The 22,382-nt window shown below is 40.0% G+C and overlaps 1 protein-coding gene across 1 annotated transcript in view; it reads right to left on the bottom strand.

Annotated features, from left to right (window-relative positions):
* The window catches only part of ADGRG4 (adhesion G protein-coupled receptor G4), a 103,724-nt gene that overhangs the window by 69,516 nt on the left and 11,826 nt on the right, over positions 1-22,382 (bottom strand). Inside the window, exon 3 of the mRNA XM_038588425.1 lies at positions 13,746-14,360. Coding sequence (XP_038444353.1) covers positions 13,746-14,360 — 615 coding nt within the window. The remainder of the gene's footprint in view (positions 1-13,745; positions 14,361-22,382) is intronic.

The raw sequence follows: 22,382 nt of genomic DNA, 5'->3' as shown, positions 1-22,382 counted from the left end.
GTTTATTAAGGAATTGTGCCCCTTACTTCACAGGAAAAAACAATTGAAGTTATCAGAAACTTAGCTGTGCTACCACCTCAGTTATCCCTCACCAATAATTATCTCTCTTTTCCCTAAGGGCCTTTCCTTCCTGATTTAAACATCTTCCAGTCTCTTACAATAAAAAATAAGAGTCCCACATCTCTTCAGGCACGCCCTATCTCCCTCCTTCCCATCACATCCACTGTCTCCACCTTCCTCAGCCCCATTCTTAAATCCACACTAGTCTGGGTTTTGTCATCATTCCACTGCACAGCACCCACTAATGTCACCAATGGCCTCCATGAGGACATATACTATGGATACTTTTTCAGTCTTTGTCTTACTTGACCTCTCAACAGGCTTTGACAATGTTGACCACTCCATCCTTCTTAAAATAACTCTTTCCATTGATTTCCACGACATAGCCCACTCTTGGGCTTTCTCCTACTCCTACTCCTCTGGCCACTCTTTTTTTTCCTCTTTGCAGACCCATCCTGTTTAACCCAGTCATTAAATATTAGAGTTCCTCAATGCTTGGTCCCAGAACCTCTTCTCTTCTTACCCTATGGTTCCTGCACACCCCTCCATATTTGAGTTACACCTGTATGCAGATGAATGTCAAAGTTACATCTCTAGATCAGATCTCTTATTCTGAGTTCCACAATTGCTTACTTGACATCTCTTGGATATCTCATTAACTCCTCAAACTCAATATGCCCCAATTTGAACTCATTGTCTTCTCTCCAAACTGGGTACTCTTTCAGTGCTCTCACTCAGTGAATGGCATCATCACACATTCAATTATGCAAGCCAAAACCCTCTCCCTCAACCTCCTTCCTTTTCTGTCTCACCCGCCATAGCCAACCCATAATTTTGTCCTATGACTCTTATCTCCCAAACAGCTCTTGACTGCATCTGTTTCTCTCCATCTTGATCACTTACCGCCCTCACCAAATCATCATCAGTTTCTTACCTGGACTCTGCGTTAGCCTCCCAACTGAACTCTCTGCCTCTGCTCTTGGCTCCTCTTCCAATCTGTTCCACAATTCAATCAGGATGATCTTTTCAAAATGCAAATTTGATCATGTCACACACACGCGCGCGCGCACACACACACACACACACACACAAACTTAGCTCCCTTTAGTGGCCTTCCATTACTCCAGGATAAAAAAGTATGTGTTTCTTAGTAGAGCTTATAAAGCTATGAACTGTTTGGTCCCTACCCATCTGTCAGGCCTCACTTTGTGTGAGGTTTCTGCCTTGTTTTTTGGGCTTCAGCCCTCCATCCTCATTTCAGTCCTCTAGTACTTGGCATTCACTTTCTTACCACAAGACCACTACCTACACTGTTACCTGTACTTGGAATGTTCTTCCTGTCCCTTTTCATCTGATTAACTTCTCCTCATCCTTTAGATCTCAGCTCATGGATTGCTTCCTCAGAGAAGCCTGCTACCTTCCTTAGCTTCCATGATTGGGCAAAACCAATGTATTCTAGGCTCTTTGGACACCCCATACCTCTTCTTCATAGTAGTTGTCACAGCTGCAGGTTTACATTGGTGTATGTTTATTACTGTCTGTCTTCCCCACTATGCCGGATGCACAGGGATCCCACCTTTCTTTGATAACCAGTGTATCCTTAGTGCCTAGCATAGGGCCTGGCACACAGTATATGTCCAGTAAATATGTGCAGGCTGACTGAATAAGTGGATGATGAGAGCTTGGAATGAAATAAGAGTAGTGTGGGGATTCCTAAAGGAAGAATTGACAGGTTATGATAACAAAGAAGCTTACAAGATGAAGAAGACAGAGAAATCTCAGAAGACTCAAATTTTGCTCTTGGACGACTGGAAGAATAGCAGTGATACTCATAGGAAATAGGAAAATTAGGAAGGTGGCCTCTCTCAGGAGAAAAACATGCACTTCTGACTTGGATAAGTGGAATTTGGGGTGATAGAACATCCAAGTGAAAATTGTGCAGAGTAAAATTCAAGACTGAGTCATAGTTTTTCTCCAGGGCAGATCACCCAGAATGAAATCATGCATATTTACCACTGGGAAATTAACATTTTGAATTTATCCACCCGAGAAGCCTATTACTTAAGATGTAAAAATAATTATGGTGGTAGACAATCTACTAACTTGTTTCACTGTCGTGAGCATTAGAATTACTTTTAATTTGCATATATAGAAATTCTGAGATGTATGTAGGATGTTCTTTAGGATTTTGCAGCCATTAGCAAGTGGGATTAATGACACCCAGAAGCCTGCAACTGACTGTACAGATAGAGTTAATGAAAGTCACACATGCATAAAGTCACAACACATGTGTGTAAGGGGAAAAGTCAAAGTTATATAAGAAGTACTCCTCCACTGAATTTTACAATATAGTGTCAACAGAGGTTCACATTCTGTTAGGCCTTATCAAGAAACTGCTATATTTCTGCAGCACAAAATTTGTTTCAAGCTTTCTACCTTCAAAACTACAAGTAGAGGGAGAATTGTCAGGATTTTAGTTTCCATTTTTACAGATGGCTTTACACAGCCAACTGGCTTAGCAAACCTGTTAAAGGGTCACTTATGCCACATTTGAGGAGTATGGCATCCCAGAGCCTAAATCACTCTCCAAGAATACAATAATTCCCACTCCTTTACAAAAGATTCATGATGGAACTGCACTTAATTTTTGGAAAACAATAAAATACCAAGTGCCATAAAAGTCCAAGTTATTTTATTTAATACAATATTCAAAGAGCACTATTACAGGAGTCCTAATGAGTAACTGGAAATTCAGAACACAGAGGTTGGGAGTTAGGTATGGTATTTGTATCTAAAGATGGCTGAGTTGTGGATGTTAATTGTTATTAACATTTCCAGTAACCATCTCAAAAAGAAGCATAAAACTTAGGAAAGGAGGGACACATGGCTGTCTTAGGGAAGTGCGGGACTCTTGATTTCAGGGTTCTGAGTTCAAGCCCCACATTAGGTGTAGAGATTACTTAAAAATAAAATCTTGGGATCTCTGGGTGGCTCAGCAGTTTGGCAACTGCCTTCGGCCCAGGGCATGATCCTGGAGTCCCAGGATTGAGTCCTACATAGGGCTCCCTGCATGGAGCCTGCTTCTCCCTCTGCCTGTGTCTCTGCCTCTGTCTCTCTCTGTGTCTCTCATGAGTAAATAAAAAAAATATTAAAAAATGAAATAAAATCTTAAGGGGTGCCTGGGTGGCTCAGTTGGTTAAACATTTGACTCTTGGTTTCAGCTCAAGTCATGATTTCAGGGTCATGAGATCCAGCCTCTCATCAGGCTCCACACTCAAGACAGTTTGCTTGAGATTCTCTCCTTCTCCCCCCTCTGTCCCTCCTCCCATTCTCTCTCTCTCTCTCTGTAAAATAAATAAATAAATAAATAATAAATAAATAAATAAATAAATAAATCTTTTTTTTTAATTTTTATTTATTTATGATAGGCACACAGTGAGAGAGAGAGAGAGGCAGAGACACAGGCAGAGGGAGAAGCAGGCTCCATGCACCGGGAGCCTGACGTGGGATTCGATCCCGGGTCTCCAGGATCGCGCCCTGGGCCAAAGGCAGGCGCTAAACCGCTGCGCCACCCAGGGATCCCAAATAAAATCTTTTTTAAAAGCTTAGAAAAGGAAAAATAAATGAGTTGAACAAAATTGCCAAGCAGGTAGTATTTTAAGTACCAAGTATTTCTTAGAAAATAATGCAACTTACATTGCCTCACTTTAACCCAAAGCTTGGATTTCTCTACTTCAGCAAACCTCCCTTTGAATCTTTCAGATGAGAGGTTTTTTCCAGAGGGATTACTGTACCAAGTTTTTCCTCTAACATCTTTATTAATAAAGACTCACGTTTTTTTAGTCAAAATCACAGAATCATAGAACTAAGTTTTGGAGATTGTATTCAATCCTTTCATTTAGAGACTAGGCCCAGAGAGGTACAGTGTTGACAGGATGAGATTTCCAAAGATAAAACATGTAGAGACATAAGACAGTGTGTGCCAGTGTTTTATTTTTGATTTTTTAATTTTGTTTTTATTTTTATTCATTTTTAAATTAGAGTTCAATTTGCCAACATATAGCATAACGCCCAGTGCTCATCCCATCAAGTGCCCCCCTCAGTGCCCGTCACCCAGTCACCCCCACCCCCCACCCACCTCCCTTTCCACCACCCCTTGTTTGTTTCCCAAAGAGTCTCTCATGTTCTGTCTGTGCCAGTGTTTTAATTATCTAGTACCCATAAGTGCATGCCCTCAATTTACACAGAACCACCAAAAACCTAGGAGAAAGAAGAGACTCTACCTAAAAAAACAAGGAAAGACAAACTTAGATAATAAAAGCCAAGTTCTGCAAGTGCTGAACAGCTCAAGAATAAGTAATCATCCAACATAATGAGACATAAACCCTAGAGGAGAGTATCACGGTGATAAACCAAAATGTGAAGGTGCTCTTGCAAGCCTAGGCATCGAAACCCAATGAGGATCCCAAATTACAGCCATACACTAAAACAATATCTGCCTTGAAGAATCATTCATATCTCAAATGAAGCCAACCCAATTAAGTGTCTGTATCTTTTTAACCAAGATTTATAGGAATTGAAGATTTTTTTCAAACCCCAAGCCTGGCAATTAATTACATGGGTTAGGAAACACGTTCAACTGATACAGAAAAAGCACTTGACAAAAATCCCAAGTACAGGGATGCCTGGGTGGCTCAGCCATTGAGCATCTGCCTTCAGCTCAGGGCATGATTCTGGGATCCAGGATGGAGTCCCACATCAGGCTCCCTGTGAGGGGCCTGCTTCTCCCTCTGTCTATGTTGCCTCTCTTTCTCTGTCTCTCATGAATAAATAAATAAAATCTTTTTTTAAAAAAATCCCATGTACATCCATGATAAAATCCCTTAGCAAGTTAGGAACATGGGATATTTATGTCAATTTATAAAGATCATCACCAAGAAACCTACGTTTAAAATCAACCAGGGATGCCTGTGTGGCTCAGTCGGTTAAATGACTCGATTTCAGCTCAGGTCATGATCTCAGGGTTGTGAGTTCAAGCCGTGAGTTAAGCTCTGCACTCAGTGGGAAGTCTACTTAAGATTCTCTCTCTCCCTCTCTCTCTGCCCCTCCCCCTTTTGCTCTCCCTCTCTCTCTCAAATAAATAACTAAATCTTTTAAAAAGAGCAAAAAAATCAACCATAATGGTAAAGACTGAATGTCTTCCTTCCAAGACCGGGAACAAGGCAAGAATGCCCACTCTCACCACTTTTAGTCAACATAGTACTGGAAGTTAGAGGCATTCCAGCAGGAAAGGAAAAGAAATAAAAGTCATTGGAAGGGCGCCAGGCTGGCTCAGTCAATAGAGAGTGGAACTCTTGATTTCAGGGTTGTGAATTCAAGTCCCACATTGGGGGTAGAGTTTACTTAATAAAAAAAATTCTTCAAATCATTGCAGATTACATGATTGTCCATGTAGAAAATCCCAAGTAATCTAAAAAAAACCAACCTCTTGAAACTTAAAAGTGAGTTCAATATGGTTAGAGGGTACAAAATTAGCACTAAACAAAGAGTTCTTCGACTTGACACCAAAAGCATGATCCACAAAAAGAAAAACTGATAAATTGGACTTTACCAAAACTAAAAGATTTTGTTCCATGAAAGCCCATGTGAAAAGGATTTTATTTTTTTTATTTTTTTATTTTTATTTTTTTTTATTTTTATTTATTTATGATAGTCTCACAGAGAGAGAGAGAGAGAGAGGAGAGACACATGCAGAGGGAGAAGCAGGCTCCATGCACCGGGAGCCCGACGTGGGACTCGATCCGGGTCTCCAGGATCGCACACTGGGCCAAAGGCAAGCGCCAAACCGCTGCGCCACCCAGGGATCCCTGAAAAGGATTTTATTTTTTTTTATTTTTTTTAATTTTTATTTATTTATGATAGTCACAGAGAGAGAGAGAGAGAGGCAGAGACACAGGCAGAGGGAGAAGCAGGCTCCATGCACCGGGAGCCTGACGTGGGATTCGATCCCGGGTCTCCAGGATCGCGCCCTGGGCCAAAGGCAGGCGCCAAACCGCTGCGCCACCCAGGGATCCCTGAAAAGGATTTTAAAAAGCAATCTAGAGACTAGGAGAAAATATTTGCAAAACATATATCCAACTAAGGACTAGAATATATAAAGAGCTCTCAAGACTCAACAGTAAAACAAATGCAATTAAAAAAAAAAGAGGGCAAAAACATGAATAGACAGTTTACTGAAGACGATGTACAGATGGCAAAATAATCATAGGAAAAGATATTCAGGGGCACCTGGGTGGCTCAATCCATTAAACATCTGCTTTCAGCTTAGGTCATGATCACAGGGTCCTGGGATCGAGCCCTACATTGGGCTCCCTTCTCCATGGGGAGTCTGCTTCTCCCTCTCCCTCAGCCTGCCACTCTGCCTACTTGTGTTCCATCTCTCTCTCTGTCAAATAAATAAAATCTTAAAAAAAAGAACGAAAAAGATGTTCAATGTCATTAGGCACCAAGGAAATGCAAATGAAAACCATAATGAAACAGCACTACATACTTACCAGAAAGACTAAAATAAAAAGTAGTGGCAACATAAAATGCTGGCAAGGATGGAGAGAAACTGGATCACTCATCTGTTGCTAATGGGAATATAAGAAGGTACAACCACAGCCTGACAGTTTCATATAAAACTAAATGCAACTACCATACAGCTCAGCAATTGCATTCCTGGGTCTTTATCCCAGAGAAATGAAGATTTCTGTCTATACCAAAACCTATACACAAAGATTCATAACATAATGTGGGTTTCTTTTAGGGAGAGGGAGTGGATATAGCCCCAAATTGGAATCAATCCAAATGTCCTTTGACAAGTGAATGTCTAAACAAACTGTGGTTCATCCATACCATGGAACCCTACTCAGCAATGGAAAAGGACAAACTATGGATACATACAACTTGGATGAATCTTAAGGGAATGATGCTGAGTGAAAAGAAAAAAAGTCAATGCCAAAAGATTACATACCATCTAATTCCATTTACTAACATTTTTGAAATAACAGACTTTTAGAAATGGCAGACAGATTAGTGGTCGTCAAGAGTTAGAGATGTGGGGAGCAAAGGGAAGTGGAGAGAAAGAGCAGGGGGAGGTGCTTGTGTTTATAAAGGGCAACAGGAGGGAAAAGTATTTTTTTTTAATTTTATTTATTTATGATAGGCACACAGTGAGAGAGAGAGAGAGAGAGGCAGAGACACAGGCAGATGGAGAAGCAGGCTCCATGCACCGGGAGCCCGACATGGGATTCGATCCTGGGTCTCCAGGATCGCGCCCTGGGCCACAGGCAGGCGCTAAACCGCTGCGCCACCCAGGGATCCCCAGGAGGGAAAAGTATTGAAAGTGTTCACTTCCTTGACTGTGGAGGTAGATGCACAAATCGATACAGGTGATAGAATTATATATAGGTGATAGAATTATATATACAGGTATATAGAATTATATACAGGTGATAGAATTATATAGAATTTAATACACACATACAAATAAGTACAAGTAAATCTGAATAAGATTGGTGAGTTGTATCAATATCAATATTCTGATAGCTATACTATAGTTTTGTGAAATGTTAGTCTTGGAGGAAACTGGACAAATTGTACAGGGATCTCTAGCCACATGTGAATCTACAATGATCTCAATTAAAAAATAGGCAAGTGCAAAAGCCCACATCATGAAAGTAGTTGAGTGATAACTGAATGTCCATCCCTACTGGAGGGACCACAGAAACTATAGAGTCTGGCCTCCATCTTTGAAGGACTTGCAAACATGTTTTGCCACATTCATTCTGTTCCCATTTGTGAACACGTGATCATTTGCACAAATGATTTGCATGAGCTTTGCTATCTCTGTATTTTAAAGTGGGGATAATCCATGCTAATTCACAGGGGCCTGTGGGCTTAATTGCCATTTGCTCCTTCACTCTAGACAAAATTGTATTATTGTAATCATTGGGAGCTGGAGAACAGAGGTATAGAGTAGCTGAATATTTATGAGGCATTTTGTTTCAGATGTACCTGCCAACAGAATATTAAGTAGAACATTTGCTAAGGTACCAAATTCTGCCTGTGATTTGGGTATATCACCTCATATTAAATCTTTGTGTTTTCCTAGCCTACATATTGCATCTGTTTTTTTCTCTCAATCACGACCTTTGGAAATATAACAGAGTGTGTTTATTAGATTTGTTAGAGATAATAGTGACCAGAAACTGCTACAGACAGATTTGCCTGTGGGGCAGAAAAAATATGAAATGAGTATCTTTAAGATGATGAGAAAAAATATATATATTTTTCAAAATGGTGTCTGTATTCTGTTTCCAGGCAAGGACATGAAAAATGAATTCTGAGATAGGAAGAGAGACAGGCTAGAGCTTCCATCTCTGAATCTATAGGAGAATGTCACCCCATGCAGAGGAATACAAATAAGGAGGTTCGAGCAAACTACAAACTGCTCCTGCTTATCTTTTGTGATAAAAAAACGAGGATAGCACAGAGAATTACATACAAGGGCCAAACCAAATTACCTTTTACCTAGTAGAGCTCATCGTTATGGAACCTTTCCTATCAGAGCTGATAATTGCTTGGAGGGCTTCCTAGTGGGCCAAACAAAGGCCTTAGAAAGTGCATAAACTATATAATCAATCTCTCCATATTTGAAGAATGGTTAGTTCATAAAGTAATCCAAAGCAGCTGGAGCATGAGATCAATTAATAAATCTTAGCAAATCAATAGCTCCACAGATACAGGGACCTGGGTTTTGATACAGTGCAGATTTCCCAGGATGGACTCAGTTCATGTCATTTCATTCTTTCCAAAGGGGATTTCTCAAATGCATAACTAGGAGTCATTTCACCTGCATATCTTTAGGAAGACTTCGTCTTCATATATCCATAAGTCAGAACAAATCCTTTGTTGGATCATGTGTCTGAGCTAAGATTAGGCAATTATGCTCAACATACCTAGAGAGGAATTTTAGCTTGTGATTGATCAGTCCCTAATGGTCACTTCAAGAAATTCTTGTCACCATTCATTTATTTTCAAAATACTGTAGACTTTTGATGCAGCTAAAACCTGGAAACAACTTAAATATCCTTCAAAGGGAGCTCACTGAATAAATTATAAGATTATAATAAATAATAATCAGGAAGTTCTATTTTCTGTACTTTCTGATATGAGAATGCCTCAAAAATATATTATTAGATGAATAAAAAAAAGACTTTGTGTGTAATGATGATCCCAACTTTGAAAAAGAAAAACAAAGACTATTTTCACGTAAACCCAAGTTTTAAATTGTTCCTGCAACGATACATAAGAAATTGTTAACAATCATCACTTTTATGGAGAGGTGCTTAGGGTAAGAGATTGGATGAGAAAGGAGGCTTTTACTTTTAATTTATATCTTTAAGCATTGCTTGAATTTTTACCAGCATATCTATTATTTTTACTTTAAAAAATCCATTTTAATGAATAGAGTAACAAAATAACAAAAATGATAAATCAATTTATTTTTTTAAGATTTTATTTAGTCATGAGAGACACAGAGAGAGAGAGGCAGAGAGGCAGAGGCACAGGCAGAGGGAGAAGCAGGCTCCATGCAGGGAGCCCGACACGGGACTCGATTCCAGGTCTCCAGGATCACCCTGGGCTGAAGGTGGCGCTAAACCGCCGAGCCACCCGGGGTGCCCTTGATTTTATATTCTAGTAAACTCTGTATAATAAACAACCATGATGTATTGCACTTGGAATTTTTTTAAGATTTTTTTTAAGATTGATTGATTGATTGATTGATTGATTCATGAGAGAGAGAGAGAGACAGAGACACAGGAGGAGGGAGAAGCAGGCTCCATGCCGGGAGCCCAACGTGGGACTCAATCCCGGGACTCCAGGATCGTGCCCTGGGCCAAAGGCAGGCGCTAAACCGCTGAGCCACCCAGGGATCCCCAAGATTTTATTTTTTGAAGGGGCACCTGGGTGGCTCAGTTGGTTAAGCATCTGTGTTTGGCCCAGGTCATGATCTCAGGATCCTGGGATAGAGCCCTATATAGGTCTCCCCATTCAGCAGGGAGTTTGCTTGTCCTTCTCAAGCTCCCTGTGCCCCTCCCCAAAGTGGTGAGCACTCTCTATCTCAAATAAGTAAATAAAATATATTTTAAAAGATTTTTTTTCTTTTAGGTAGGCTCTACACCCAACTTAAGGATTGAATACATGACCCTGAAATCAAGAGTCACATGCTCCACTGACTGAGCTAGCCAGGAGGCCCTAAAGATTTTGTCTTCAAGTAATCTCCACACCCAATGCGTACACCAAATTTACAACCCTGAGATCAAGAGTCACATGCTCCACTGACTGAGCCAGCCAGGCACCCCCTGCATTTGTAAGTTGTAAAAATAAAGAAAAGATGCTTAAAAACAACTCCAAAACTAAATTACTAATGACTGGTAACTTTGCTGTTGTTATTATTTATCACTGTGTTGCTTAAATATTCCTGAGACATCTCCAACTATAGTGAATACTTGTTTATTAAATCCAGGTAGGGTTCATGGTTTTCAGCAAATGTTCCCCAAAAGCCTTGTTCTCATGAATATATAAATATATACATATATAATTTACGTGTAAATAGTTTTATTGAGATTTGTAACCTAGCAATGTGCTCATTAAAATTTATTTTTAAAGGTCATAATCCTTCTATGGACCATAAATACCAATTTATTAGGCAAAAGCTGAAGCTAGACATGTTGTAATCACTCCTATTTATTTATGTAATTGCCCCCTTTTCCCCAGATGTCACAAGGCTAGGCTAGGACTGTGATAGAAGAAATTCTGTGGTGTTACAGCTCCTTCAGTTGTGAGCAAGCAGTGACTGCAGCTGGTAGCCTAATTTCCCCAGGTGGGTTATTAGCACCAGCAAATCCCTTCAAAGGAAGCTTCTAAAACAGTGGTCATAATCTTTTGGGGGCCACAGATCCCTAGAGGTAGTCCTGCATGGTGTGGGGGTTCAAAGAACATGAGCTTTGCAACTGGACAAATCTTTGCTCAAATCCTAGCTCCACTGCTTATTTAATAGGTGACATTAAGCAATTTACTTAACCTTGTGGAGCCTTTCTTTCCTCATCTATAAAATGCCTGGCATGCAGCGAGAACTTCATAAAAGGTAGCAATTACCATATTATTTTTGAATATGATGGAAACTGTAGACGCTGTCCTCAGAGAAAAGAATCCATCTTGCATTTTTAGTATGTTGCATGCAATTTCAAGGGCTTTGAACACCGATCAAGGCCATTCTGGACCAAAGGTTAGAAACCCCTGGTCTACGGTTTAGAACGAACATATGAAGAAACCTGAACAGTAAAAATAATATTTTCTACTCCTTTTGCTGGTTGTCATTTTAGGTTGTGTTTTCTTTTCCTTTTTGCCATGTTGGATTATTTGTGTGTTATGCCTACCGGGTCCCAATCAGACCAAGAGGATACATTGTACATTTAAAGAGTGTACAAAAGAGCAAAGTAAATGAGGGTTGTCTAGCACTTTAACACATCAGTTAGTTACCAGCAAAGTAGTAGGAAAGGCCAAGGCAATTCACTGGCCAGATTAGGTTTTCAAAGACCACTGCTAAGCATGTGGATTTAATAGAGCCATGCTTCCGGTTCTTTAGATCAAAGATAAAGTTACTTTAAACTGCTTTGGGTGAGCTTTTCAGGCTTAGCCTACTAGTCCCTAGCTCCGTTTTGTAATCAGAGCCAGCTAGGACTATTCTCTTTTATTTTCAAGGCTTCAGAAAAGAGAAAAACCAAATGCCTTTAGGTAGTTGCTCAAAGGAATAGCTTTCTTGTTCCTTTGCATTAGTCTGATCTCAAAGAAACACAGAAACCCCCTGGAATCTACCTTTGCCATTAATTCAAACATCACCCAGACTGCTGGTGAAAATGTATCTCCATAGTCTGTGGGAGCCTATTAGGCATGGATCTAGCCCTCATTTTTTCGATAACCACCCCCCAAATCCATAAAACCTAAGAATGAGTGAACATTTCAGGAAATGAGAAAAAAAATCCCATCTTGATGATATTATCACTGACTTTACCCATGCTCAGGACTGCTGATGCTGAGGGTGGAAAAGATTGGATTTGAGGACAGAACAGGGTTGTACAGAGAAAACCAATCCTATATTTTCCTGTTGAAATTGGAAAGAAGGAGAAAAATACATGTGTCATTCCAAAGAGCCAGTTTTCTTATAAGAACTCCATCCCAAACAGTTCCTAACATCATCATTGCTCATGAAAGAAAAATGAATTGGTTTATAAATCCCATTCCTTGCTAAAAGGAACCAGAACTCTCTGGTAAAATTGTTGATTCTTGTGCCAAGAAGAAAAAGTACAAGATGAACCTATAACATCTTATGCTAAAAGTAAGGGGGTACTCAAAAAATGATGTGAATGTGTCAAAAGGACACTAGAGCCAGTTGGAAGGACTCCCACTGGCCCAAACTGGGCCAATTTGAACATCAGAATAAATGATAGCAACATATTGTAACCCATGGAATAAGGTAGGACTCCATGAGTTCATGCTGGTATAAACACATAAACAACTGAAGGAATATAGAAGTAAATGTGGAAGAAGAAAACACTCTTCCTTGCAATAGAATACTAACTAATAAATGCTGAAAACTGATGGAGTTTTTTTTTTTAAATCAACATTTTGTGACCATTGTGTAAGCCATTGAGGCAAGTATCATCAATAGATGAAAAACTTCTGGGTGAAAGTTTGATAACAACAGGGTATTTACATAGCTTCCAAATACCTCCCCAGAAATTAGTTCTTTTCTAAATATTGATTCATTTATCTAGGAAAAAGAGAAAGAAAGTGAATGGGGAGGGGCAGAGGGAGAGAATCCTCCTGCAAACTCCTGGATGAGCACAGAGCTCAACACAGAGCACAGTCCCATGACTCATGAGATCATGACCTGATCTGAAACCAAGAGTAGGACGCTTAATCGACTGAGCTCCCCCATGCACTCCTTCCCAGAAATTCGTTATTTTTTAAGATTTTATTTATTTATTTTAGATAAAGAGTGAGAGATAGAGAGCATGATGGGGGGGTGTAAAGGAAGAGGGAGAAGCAGACTCCCTGCTGAACAGGGAGCCCGATGCGGGACTTGATCCCAGGACCCCGGGATTATACTACAGTAAGAGAATGTCCTTATTCTAAGGAAATACTCACTGAGATATGTAGGGGTAACGAGACATTATGCCCACAACTTACTCTATATATATGTGTGTGTGTGTGTGTGTGTGTGTGTGTGTGTGTGTGTGTGTGTCTGTGTGTGTAGGGAGGAGGAAAGAGAGAGAGAGGAAGACTACTAAAATGCAGGGAAAATGTAACAGTCGGTGAACCCAGGTAAAAACATGTAGAAGTTCCTTGTCCTGTTGTAATTTTTCTGCAAATTTTACATCATATCAAAATAAAAGAAAGAAAAGAAAAAGAAAATGGTATTTGCTCTACATTAAAAAGCAGATGACAAAACTGGCAACCTTGGGCCCCTCTGAGGAAGACAGAGCCTTGGACCACAATGAGTTATCCAGAGTAGAGAGCAGAAGACCACATCAGGGACAACCCTTGCCAAGGAGGACAATTCAGAAGTTACTCACAGCAGCGCAGTCTCATGTCAACAGTTGGAATGATCTTGTTGATGAGCCAAACATCTTCTTCCCAACTAACAACATTTCCACCCAAACACTTCATAAACTCCTCATTTTCCACGATGTGGTCCCAAAGTTGAAAGTAGTACAAGCTGCCAGTGAAGCCAGGCAGTGCACTTTCAACCTGGCTGTCCCAGTTCATAAAAGAATGTCCTAGAATCAGAGTCCCATTAGGTGTCAGGTTTTGTGGTTGATCCATCATTACAAGTATCCTTTCTGTATTCAGGAAGAGCTCTAATCTGCCCTTCACACCATCCCACATCAAACAGACTGTATACCATTGAAACGGAGTCAGGTGGTAACGGATATAAAAGGTCTTGCCCAAGTTGTGCAGTATTAGCTGCTGATGGTCTCCTCCAAGTCCAAGGTTTATGTCTTCTCTGCCCAGGAAGGCATTATTGGTAATATAGGAGAAGGCCATCCAATTACTTGATTTGTCATCCACGAATACCAGGTCAATGCATGCTGTGAATCGAGTGAGTTCAGGAATCGTGTTGGTCAGGCTCACGTACATGTCAGCTCTTCCATAAAAATCCAGTCTTTTTCCTTTTAGCGAAAGTGCATCTGTCCAAATTTGGAGAAGGGGAAAGAGAAAGCAAATGAAATTTCAGTAACAAAAATTCAATTTTATATCATCTTCTTTAGCCACATAGTCAATTCCGGATTACACAATGCTATCATGAGTCAATACTGGTGCAAAACAAAAAAAAGCCCAAATACTGGATATACACAAATCATCTCTATTTGACATTGGCATGTGACATTTTCTGGCAGAAGAGTTTCTTCCTAATTATATTTTGCCTGGGCTAATATTAAAAGTCAGATTAGTGTTCCCAGAGCACACACCAGCTGGACAGTTTGGGGAGGCAGTTAGAAGTGTGTAGCTAGTTGGCAGGGAGGAGGCCAAGGAAAAGGCAGCTTGGACTTAAAATCTGCTGCACATAATCTTCACTTGTGTAATCAAAAGATAGCTATTTCCATCCACCTAACTGCCTTATTATATTCATGGTGCAACAGCAATTTATTTCTCCAATGCCTTTTCCTGAGCCAAATTACTTGATTTATTCTGTCTCTGGAGACTGCTTCTCACTGAAGGCACCAACAGGGACCTGGGGGATGACCAGTTGGACAATAGTGAAGCTGCAAGGCTTCTGTTTGCACTCAGGAACGGGAGGAATGGAAAAAAAAAAAAAAAGGAACAGGAGGAATGGCACTGCCCTGAGTGTACCCGATTCCTTCCTTCCAACGCCTTACTAAGGGAGCTGTATGTCTTTAAGAGTTTCTAGGTGGCAGGTTTCTGGGTGGCTCAGCTGATTGAACATCTGACTCTTGACTTTGGTTCAGGTCGCGTGATCTCAGGGTCCTGAGATTGAGCCCCACATCGGCTTCCCACCCAGCGGGGAATCGGTTTGTTTCCCCTCCATTTGCCCCTCCCCCTGCTCATGCTCTCTCTCTCTCTCTCTCTCTCTCTGAAATAAAAAAAAAAGATTCCGGTGGCCATGGACCCAGTGGTAACCAGCTCTGAAGTCAAAGAGCCTGCGTTGAAACCTCAGCTCTGACATTCGTCAGCTGTGTAACTTTGATCAAGTAGCTTAATCTCCCCATGCCTCAACGTCTGCTTCAGTATGCACACACAACTCAGAGGATCACTATTTATATTATAATTTATACCAGATAATAGCCCTATCTACTGATCATACAAGACTGTTTGAAAAATAAGTGAGATGATGCATGCAAAACCCTCTCAAACGTTGCTGAAGAACATGCCCATCAGTACAGTCATTTGGTGGGCAATTTGGCAATATCTATGAAAATTTAAATTGGGGCAGCCCGGGTGGCTCAGCGGTTTAGCGCCACCTTCGGCCCAGGACGTGATCCTGGAGACCTGGGATCGAGTCCCACATCCGGCTACCCGCATGGGGCCTGCTTCTCCCTCTGCCTGTGTCTCTGCCTCTCTGTGTGTGTGTGTGTGTGTCTCTCTCATGAATAAATAAAATCTTAAAAAAAAAGAAAATTTAAATTGAGTACACCCTTTGTTTAAATAGGAAGCTATTGGTGAATAGTGATACAATCATCATGACAAACCTCACTCAAGGCCCCTAGGCAAATATCTGAGAACTGCTGAACATCAGCCTAATTCCAGCGCCAGTTCAACCCAAGACAAACCAAAAAGAGCTTTATGACGGAACGGAATTCCAACCTCCCTCTAAATTAGGGGTGTGACATTGGGACCACCACTATAAAACTGATAGCCAGACAGCACGCTACAAAGGCCGGCAGGAAGTGACCACTTCCCTGCTTCTGAGAGATATCCCCAGGTGCAAGCTTCTAGATATTCTCTAGCCCTACAATATTCTCTCCCTCATTCCTCCACTGAATATCTTTCAAAGGCAAGCAAGTACATGCCTGCCCACACACACGCATGCGTGTGCATGCACAACCCCCCCCCCCATGTGCTGGAGCCCTTACCATCCACCTGCCAGGGAGCTATTTCTGAACTGTCCATGGTAGATGAGCAAATGTTTATTTCTGTCCCTGGCTTATGTGATTATATTATCTTATCATCTTTCATGTGGCTAATAAATCAAAAGGTAACCCCACAAGGTGATAATCACTAAGAAACCCAATATCGATCATGGTTGGCTAACTGCTTTTCTGTTCAGCCCTCCAAAATGACGTCAAATACAATGTTTAAGAGCAAGATTCATGGTGAGCATAAAATACAACGTTTAAGAACAAGTTTTATGGTGAGCATCAATCTCCAGGGCTTATTTGTCCCTTAAAAGAGAATGTATCATAATCCCATGTTGTCTACTGGGTTTCTCCTCTCTGTAATACACTAATATAAAGCCAGTTGCCAAAGGACACAAACAAGCAGCTTACTAAATGAGAAATACAAAAAGATGGCCTCTTGCTATTTTTAAAACACAAGTTACAATGAGATACTATTTTTACGTTTTGAAATTATAGCATTTTAGACGGAGAATACCCAGCATGGACAAGCTTGTGAGGAAACAAGTCATTTTAATACACTGTGGGAAGACCAATTAGTACAGTCTCTTTTTTAAAACCTTATTTATTTACTTTTTAGTCTTCTCCACACCCAATGTGGGGCTCAGACCCCTGAGATCAAGAGTCACGTGCTTCACCGACTGCACCAGCCAGGCACCCCAGTAGTCTTTTTTCTGAAGGGCAATCTGTCAGTGTCTATGAAACATTTTCATTGTGTATGGCTGTGTATATGCTTTTTTTAAAAAAAATATTTTATTTATTTATTCATGAGAGACACACAGAGAGAAGCAGAGACACAGGCAGAGGGAGAAGCAGGTTCCATGCAGGGAGCCCGACGTGGGACTTGATCCCGGGTCTCCAGGTTCTCGCCCTGGGCTGAAGGCGGCACTAAACCATTGAGCCACCTGGGCTGCCCTGTGTATATGCTTTTGACTTAGCAATTCTATTCCTTATCAATTTATTCTAGACAAATCTACATGTATACAAAGATGCAAGTACAAGGATATTCATTGCAGTATTGTTTGTAATTGAGCAAAAGGAAGAAGATCTGTATGTCCATCCATAAGTGACTAGTTAAGCAATCCTTACCTCTATATAATGGACAATTAAAACATATAAGGTAGATCTATATAGTCATGAAGAGATTTCCAAGGCTTGATGCTACATGAAATGGGAGTTACATAAGTGTAGATATAGTATTATCCTGCTTTTTATCAATAGAGAAAAATATGTGCATTAGCATGCATAGAAAAAATCTAGAAGAACACATATCAGGCAGTTAAGAATGAGTATCCTTAGATGTGAGATTTAGGGGGACTTTTGCTTTCTATATTATTTCAGTAATATTTGCACTTTTTGTACAATCCTGTGTTAAATTTATAATCAGAAAAATAAGGATGGATGGATGGATAGAACCACTTGTGGCCATATATGAGATTCTGTGGGCAGAGCTAATTTCTACATAGATGTGAGCAGAAGTGTGAGGTAGTGGAATCCAAAAAGCTGCCTTTGAGTCCTGGTTCTGCAGCTTACTAGCTGCATCAACATGGGCAATTAGTGCACAAGAAAGCTTCTAGGACAGTGGCATTTAGTGAGCACTGTATGAAAAATAAACCCACGTCACTTCTCTGTGTCTCGTTCCTCCATGCTAAGATAGGAATACTAATTACCTTCCTGGCGGGGCCATCATGAAAGATGAGGCTGTAATACAACTGCCATTTATGTTATGTATGTGAAACATTTATAAACTGTGAAGCCCCAGGTAAATGTCAGCTGGCATGTTCACTATCACGATTAGAAGTCTCTTTCTTCTCCCACAACCTCTTTTGTACCCTTACACAGCCAAGCACATCTGCATTGAGCTCTGCTGCAGCCCTCGGGGGCCCCCAGCAGGGCTCAGAGGGGGCCAGGCTGTGACAAGGCAGGACAAGGGCTTTGCCCTTCTGTTTGGCCAGGCAAGCAGCGTTCTCTGCTGGGCCTCTCAAGGGCCTGCTTCAAAGGCCACTTGTGTCTTTGCATATGATTTAACTATCCATTGCAGATGTCTCCTTGGACGTTGCCATCTGTTTCCTGGCAATTTTCAAGTCCAAATTGCATGATTGCTCCCCTGAAGCGTGTTCTCTCTTGATTTGGCTCCTCTGTGTCTCCTTGCCTCTATCCTGCTTCCTTTTATTTTAAATTACATTTATTGTTGTCCTCGCTTTAAAAAAAAGTGTTTCTTCCATTATAAAAGTGATACTGTACATGATTTTTTTAAAAAAGGAAAATATTGGAAAAGTAAAAAGATGAGAACAAAGTCAGCCAGAGTCCTACCACCCATAGACAAAATTTTGGTAAATTTCCTTTGGCGTTTCTTTTCTTCCGGGCATGGGTTTTGTTTGTTTCTATGTGGCTGAGACCATATTGTATGGAAAATTTGGTACCCTGCTTTAATCACTTAACGTGATGACATAAGTGTTTTCTATGTTAGGAAAAACTTATAAGCCTCATTCAAATGGCTATGCTACAGCCCTCAGAGTGCCAGGCACCATTTGATTTGCACTGAGAAAGTTCACATAACACAAAATTCACCATTTTAATCATTTTAAGGTATACAATTCAGTGGAATTTAGTAGATTCATGATGGTGTATGACCATCACCATTATCTAGTTCCAAAACATTTTCATCATCCCAAAAGGAAGCACCATATTCATTAAGCAGCAGCGGCCCTTCCCCCCACCCTCCCACCGGCAACCACTAATCTACTTTCTGTCTGTATGGATTTGAGTATTCTAGACATTTCATATAAATGGAAACTTACAAGTAACCTTTTGTTTCTAGTTTCATTCACTTCACATAATGTTTCCAAATTCATCCATGTTTTAGCACGCATCAGTACATTATTTTTTTAAGATCTTATTTTTAAGTAACCTCTATAACCAACATGGGACTCAAACTAACAACCTTGAGATCAAGAGTTGCATGCTTTACCAACTGAGCCATCCAGCCACCCCAGTACATCATTATTTTTAATGGCTGGATGATATTCCATTGTGTGGATAGACTATATTTTGTTTACTGACTGATCTGTTAATGGACATTTAGTTTTTCTCTACCTTTTGGCTATTACAAACAGTGCTGCTGTGGACATTTGTGCTATTTGTTTTGTTTGAACATACTTTCACTTCTTTGGGGTATATATCTAGGACAGGTCATTTAGTAATTCTGTATTTCACTTACTGAGTAACAGCCACTGTTTTCCATAGGAGCCATTCAATATTCCCACCAACAGTTTATAAGGATTCTAATTTCTCTATCTCTTCACCAACAGTTGTATTCCATTTGTTAACTTATTATTATAACCATCATAGAGGGTGTCGAGTGGTATGGCATCATGGTTTTGATTTGAATTTCCCTAATGACTAATGACATTGAACATCTTTTCATGTGCGTGTTGGCCATCTGCATATCTCCTTTGAAGAAATGTCTATTCAAGCAAGTCCTTTGCCTATTTCTAAATTGTGTTGCTCAGGATGCCTGAGCGTCTGCCTTTGGCTCAGGGTGTCATCCTGGGTCTGGGAATCAAGTCCCACATTGGGCTCCCTGTGAGGAGCCTGCTTCTCCCTCTGTCTCTGTCTCTGACTCTCTCTGTGTGTCTCTCATGAATAAATAAATAAAATCTTTTAAAAAATAAATAAATAAATAAATAAATAAATAAATAAATAAATAAATAGTGTTGTTCATGTTTTTGTTGTTGAGTTGTAAACACTCTTTATATATTCTAGATACTAGGACCTTATAAGACATGTGAACTGAAAATACTTTCTCCCATTCTCTAGGCTGCTTTTTCACTGTCTTGATGGTGTCTTTTGATGCACACATCTTTAATTTTGATAAAACCCAATTGATCTATTTGTTCTTTTGCTGCTTATTCTTTTATTTTTATTTTTATTTTTTATTTTTTATTTTTTTTAATTTTTTTATTGGTGTTCAATTTACCAACATACAGAATAACCCCCAGTGCCCGTCACCCAATCACTCCCACCCCCCGCCCTCCTCCCCTACCACCCCTAGTTCGTTTCCCAGAGTTAGCATGTGTCTGTGCTTTCTTCTCATTTCTATAGATGTAGTTCTTATATTTAGTTCTTTATATTTCATTGATTTTTACTTAATTTTTGTACGTGGTATAAAGAGGGAGTCCAACTTCATTCTTTTTATGTGTTTACATGTATATGCATGTATACATGTGTACATGGATATGTATTTACACGTCCAGTTGGGCCAGCACCATTTGTTGAAGAGACTATTTCTTCCCATGGAACGTTCTTGGCACCCTTGTGGAAAATTAATTGGCCATACATATATGCATGAGTTTCTTTCTGGACTCTCAATTCTGTCCCATTAATCTACATCTATCCCTATGCCAATAACACAGTTTTGATTATTATAGCTTTGTAGTAAGCTTTGAAATCTAGACATGTGATTTCTCCAACTTTGTTCTTTTTCAAGATTATTTTGGCTATTCAGGGACCCTTGCAATTCCATATGAATTGCACATCACCCTTTCCATATCTGTAAAGAAAGCCATTGGATTTTGATATGGTTTGCATTTGAATCTGTAGATCTCTTTGGAGGAATATTGACATTTTAATATTAAAATTGTTATCTTTTATTAAACCCGTGAACACAGGATCTTTTCCATTTACTTAGGTCTTCTTTAATTTCTGTCAGCAATGTTGGTAATTTGAGTGTAGACGTCTTTCAACTACTTGGTTAAATTTATTCCTAGGTATTTTATTCTTTTAAAGGTTATTGTAAATGAAATTGTTTTCTTAACTTTATTTCAGATTGTTTGTTGCCAGTGCATAGAAATGCCACTAATTGTTGTATTGATCTTGTATCTTACAACTTTGCCAAATGTATTTATTAACTTAAATATCTTTATCAAGGGGATTCTTTAGGATGTTCTATATGTAAGATCATATCATCTACAAATAGAGATAGTATACTTTTTCTTTCTAGTTTGGATGCCTTTTATATCTTCTTTTTGCCCAAGCACTCTGGCTAGAACTTCCAATATAATGTTGAATGCAAGTGGTGAATATGGGTGTTCTGGTCTCATGCCTGATCTTAGGGGAAAGCTTTCAGTTTTTCACCATTAAGAATGATGTTTACTGTGGGTTTTTCATAGATGCTCTTACCAGACTGAAGAAGGTCCCTTCCATTTCTTTTTAAAAAATTTTTTTAAATTTATTCATTCATGAGAGACACACACAAAGAGGCAGAGACACAGGCAGAGGGAGAAGCAGGCTCCATGCAGGAAGCCTGACGTGGGACTCGATCTCAGGTCTCCAGGATCAGGCCCTGGGCTGAAGGCAGCGCTAAACTGCTGAGCCATCCAGGCCCTCCCTTCCATTTCTACTGTGTCAAGTGTTTTTATCATGAAAGGATGTTGAAGTTTGTCATACTCTTCTCCCTCACCAATTGAGATGATCATGTGGTTTTTCCCCCTTCGGTCTATAAATGTGATGTAGTACATTAATTGATCAATTTTTACATGTTGAACCACCTTTGCATTCATTTGTGGAATAAATTCTACTTGTTCAAAGTATATAATCCTCTAAATATATTTCTGGATTCAGTCTGCCAGTATTTTGTTAAGAATTTTTGCATCTAGGGGCACCTGGGTGGCTCAGTGGTTGAGCATCTGCCTTTGGCTCAGGTCGTGATCCTGGGGTCCTGGGATCAAGTCCCACATCAGAGTCCCCGCAAGGAGCCTGCTTCTCCCTCTGCCTATGTCTATGCTTTTCTCTGTGTCTCTCATGAATAAATAAATAAAATCTTTAAATTTTTAAAAAATAAATAAAACTAACAATCAAAAAAATAATTTTTGCATCTAGTGGCTCAGTCGGTCGAGCATGAAACTCTTAATCTCAGGGTTGTGAGTTCAAGCCCCATGTTGGTCATATTAGCTTACTTAAAAAAAGAAATTTGGGGGGGCACCTGGCAGGCTTAGTTGGGGGAGCATATGACTCTAGATCTCAGGGTTGTGGGTTCAAGTCCCATGTTGAGTGCAGAGATTACTTAAAAATTTT

Source organism: Canis lupus, chromosome X, assembly GCF_011100685.1.
Source record: "Canis lupus familiaris isolate Mischka breed German Shepherd chromosome X, alternate assembly UU_Cfam_GSD_1.0, whole genome shotgun sequence".
NCBI classification, from domain to species: domain Eukaryota; kingdom Metazoa; phylum Chordata; class Mammalia; order Carnivora; family Canidae; genus Canis; species Canis lupus.
This window is presented reverse-complemented; position numbering and strand designations above follow the sequence as displayed.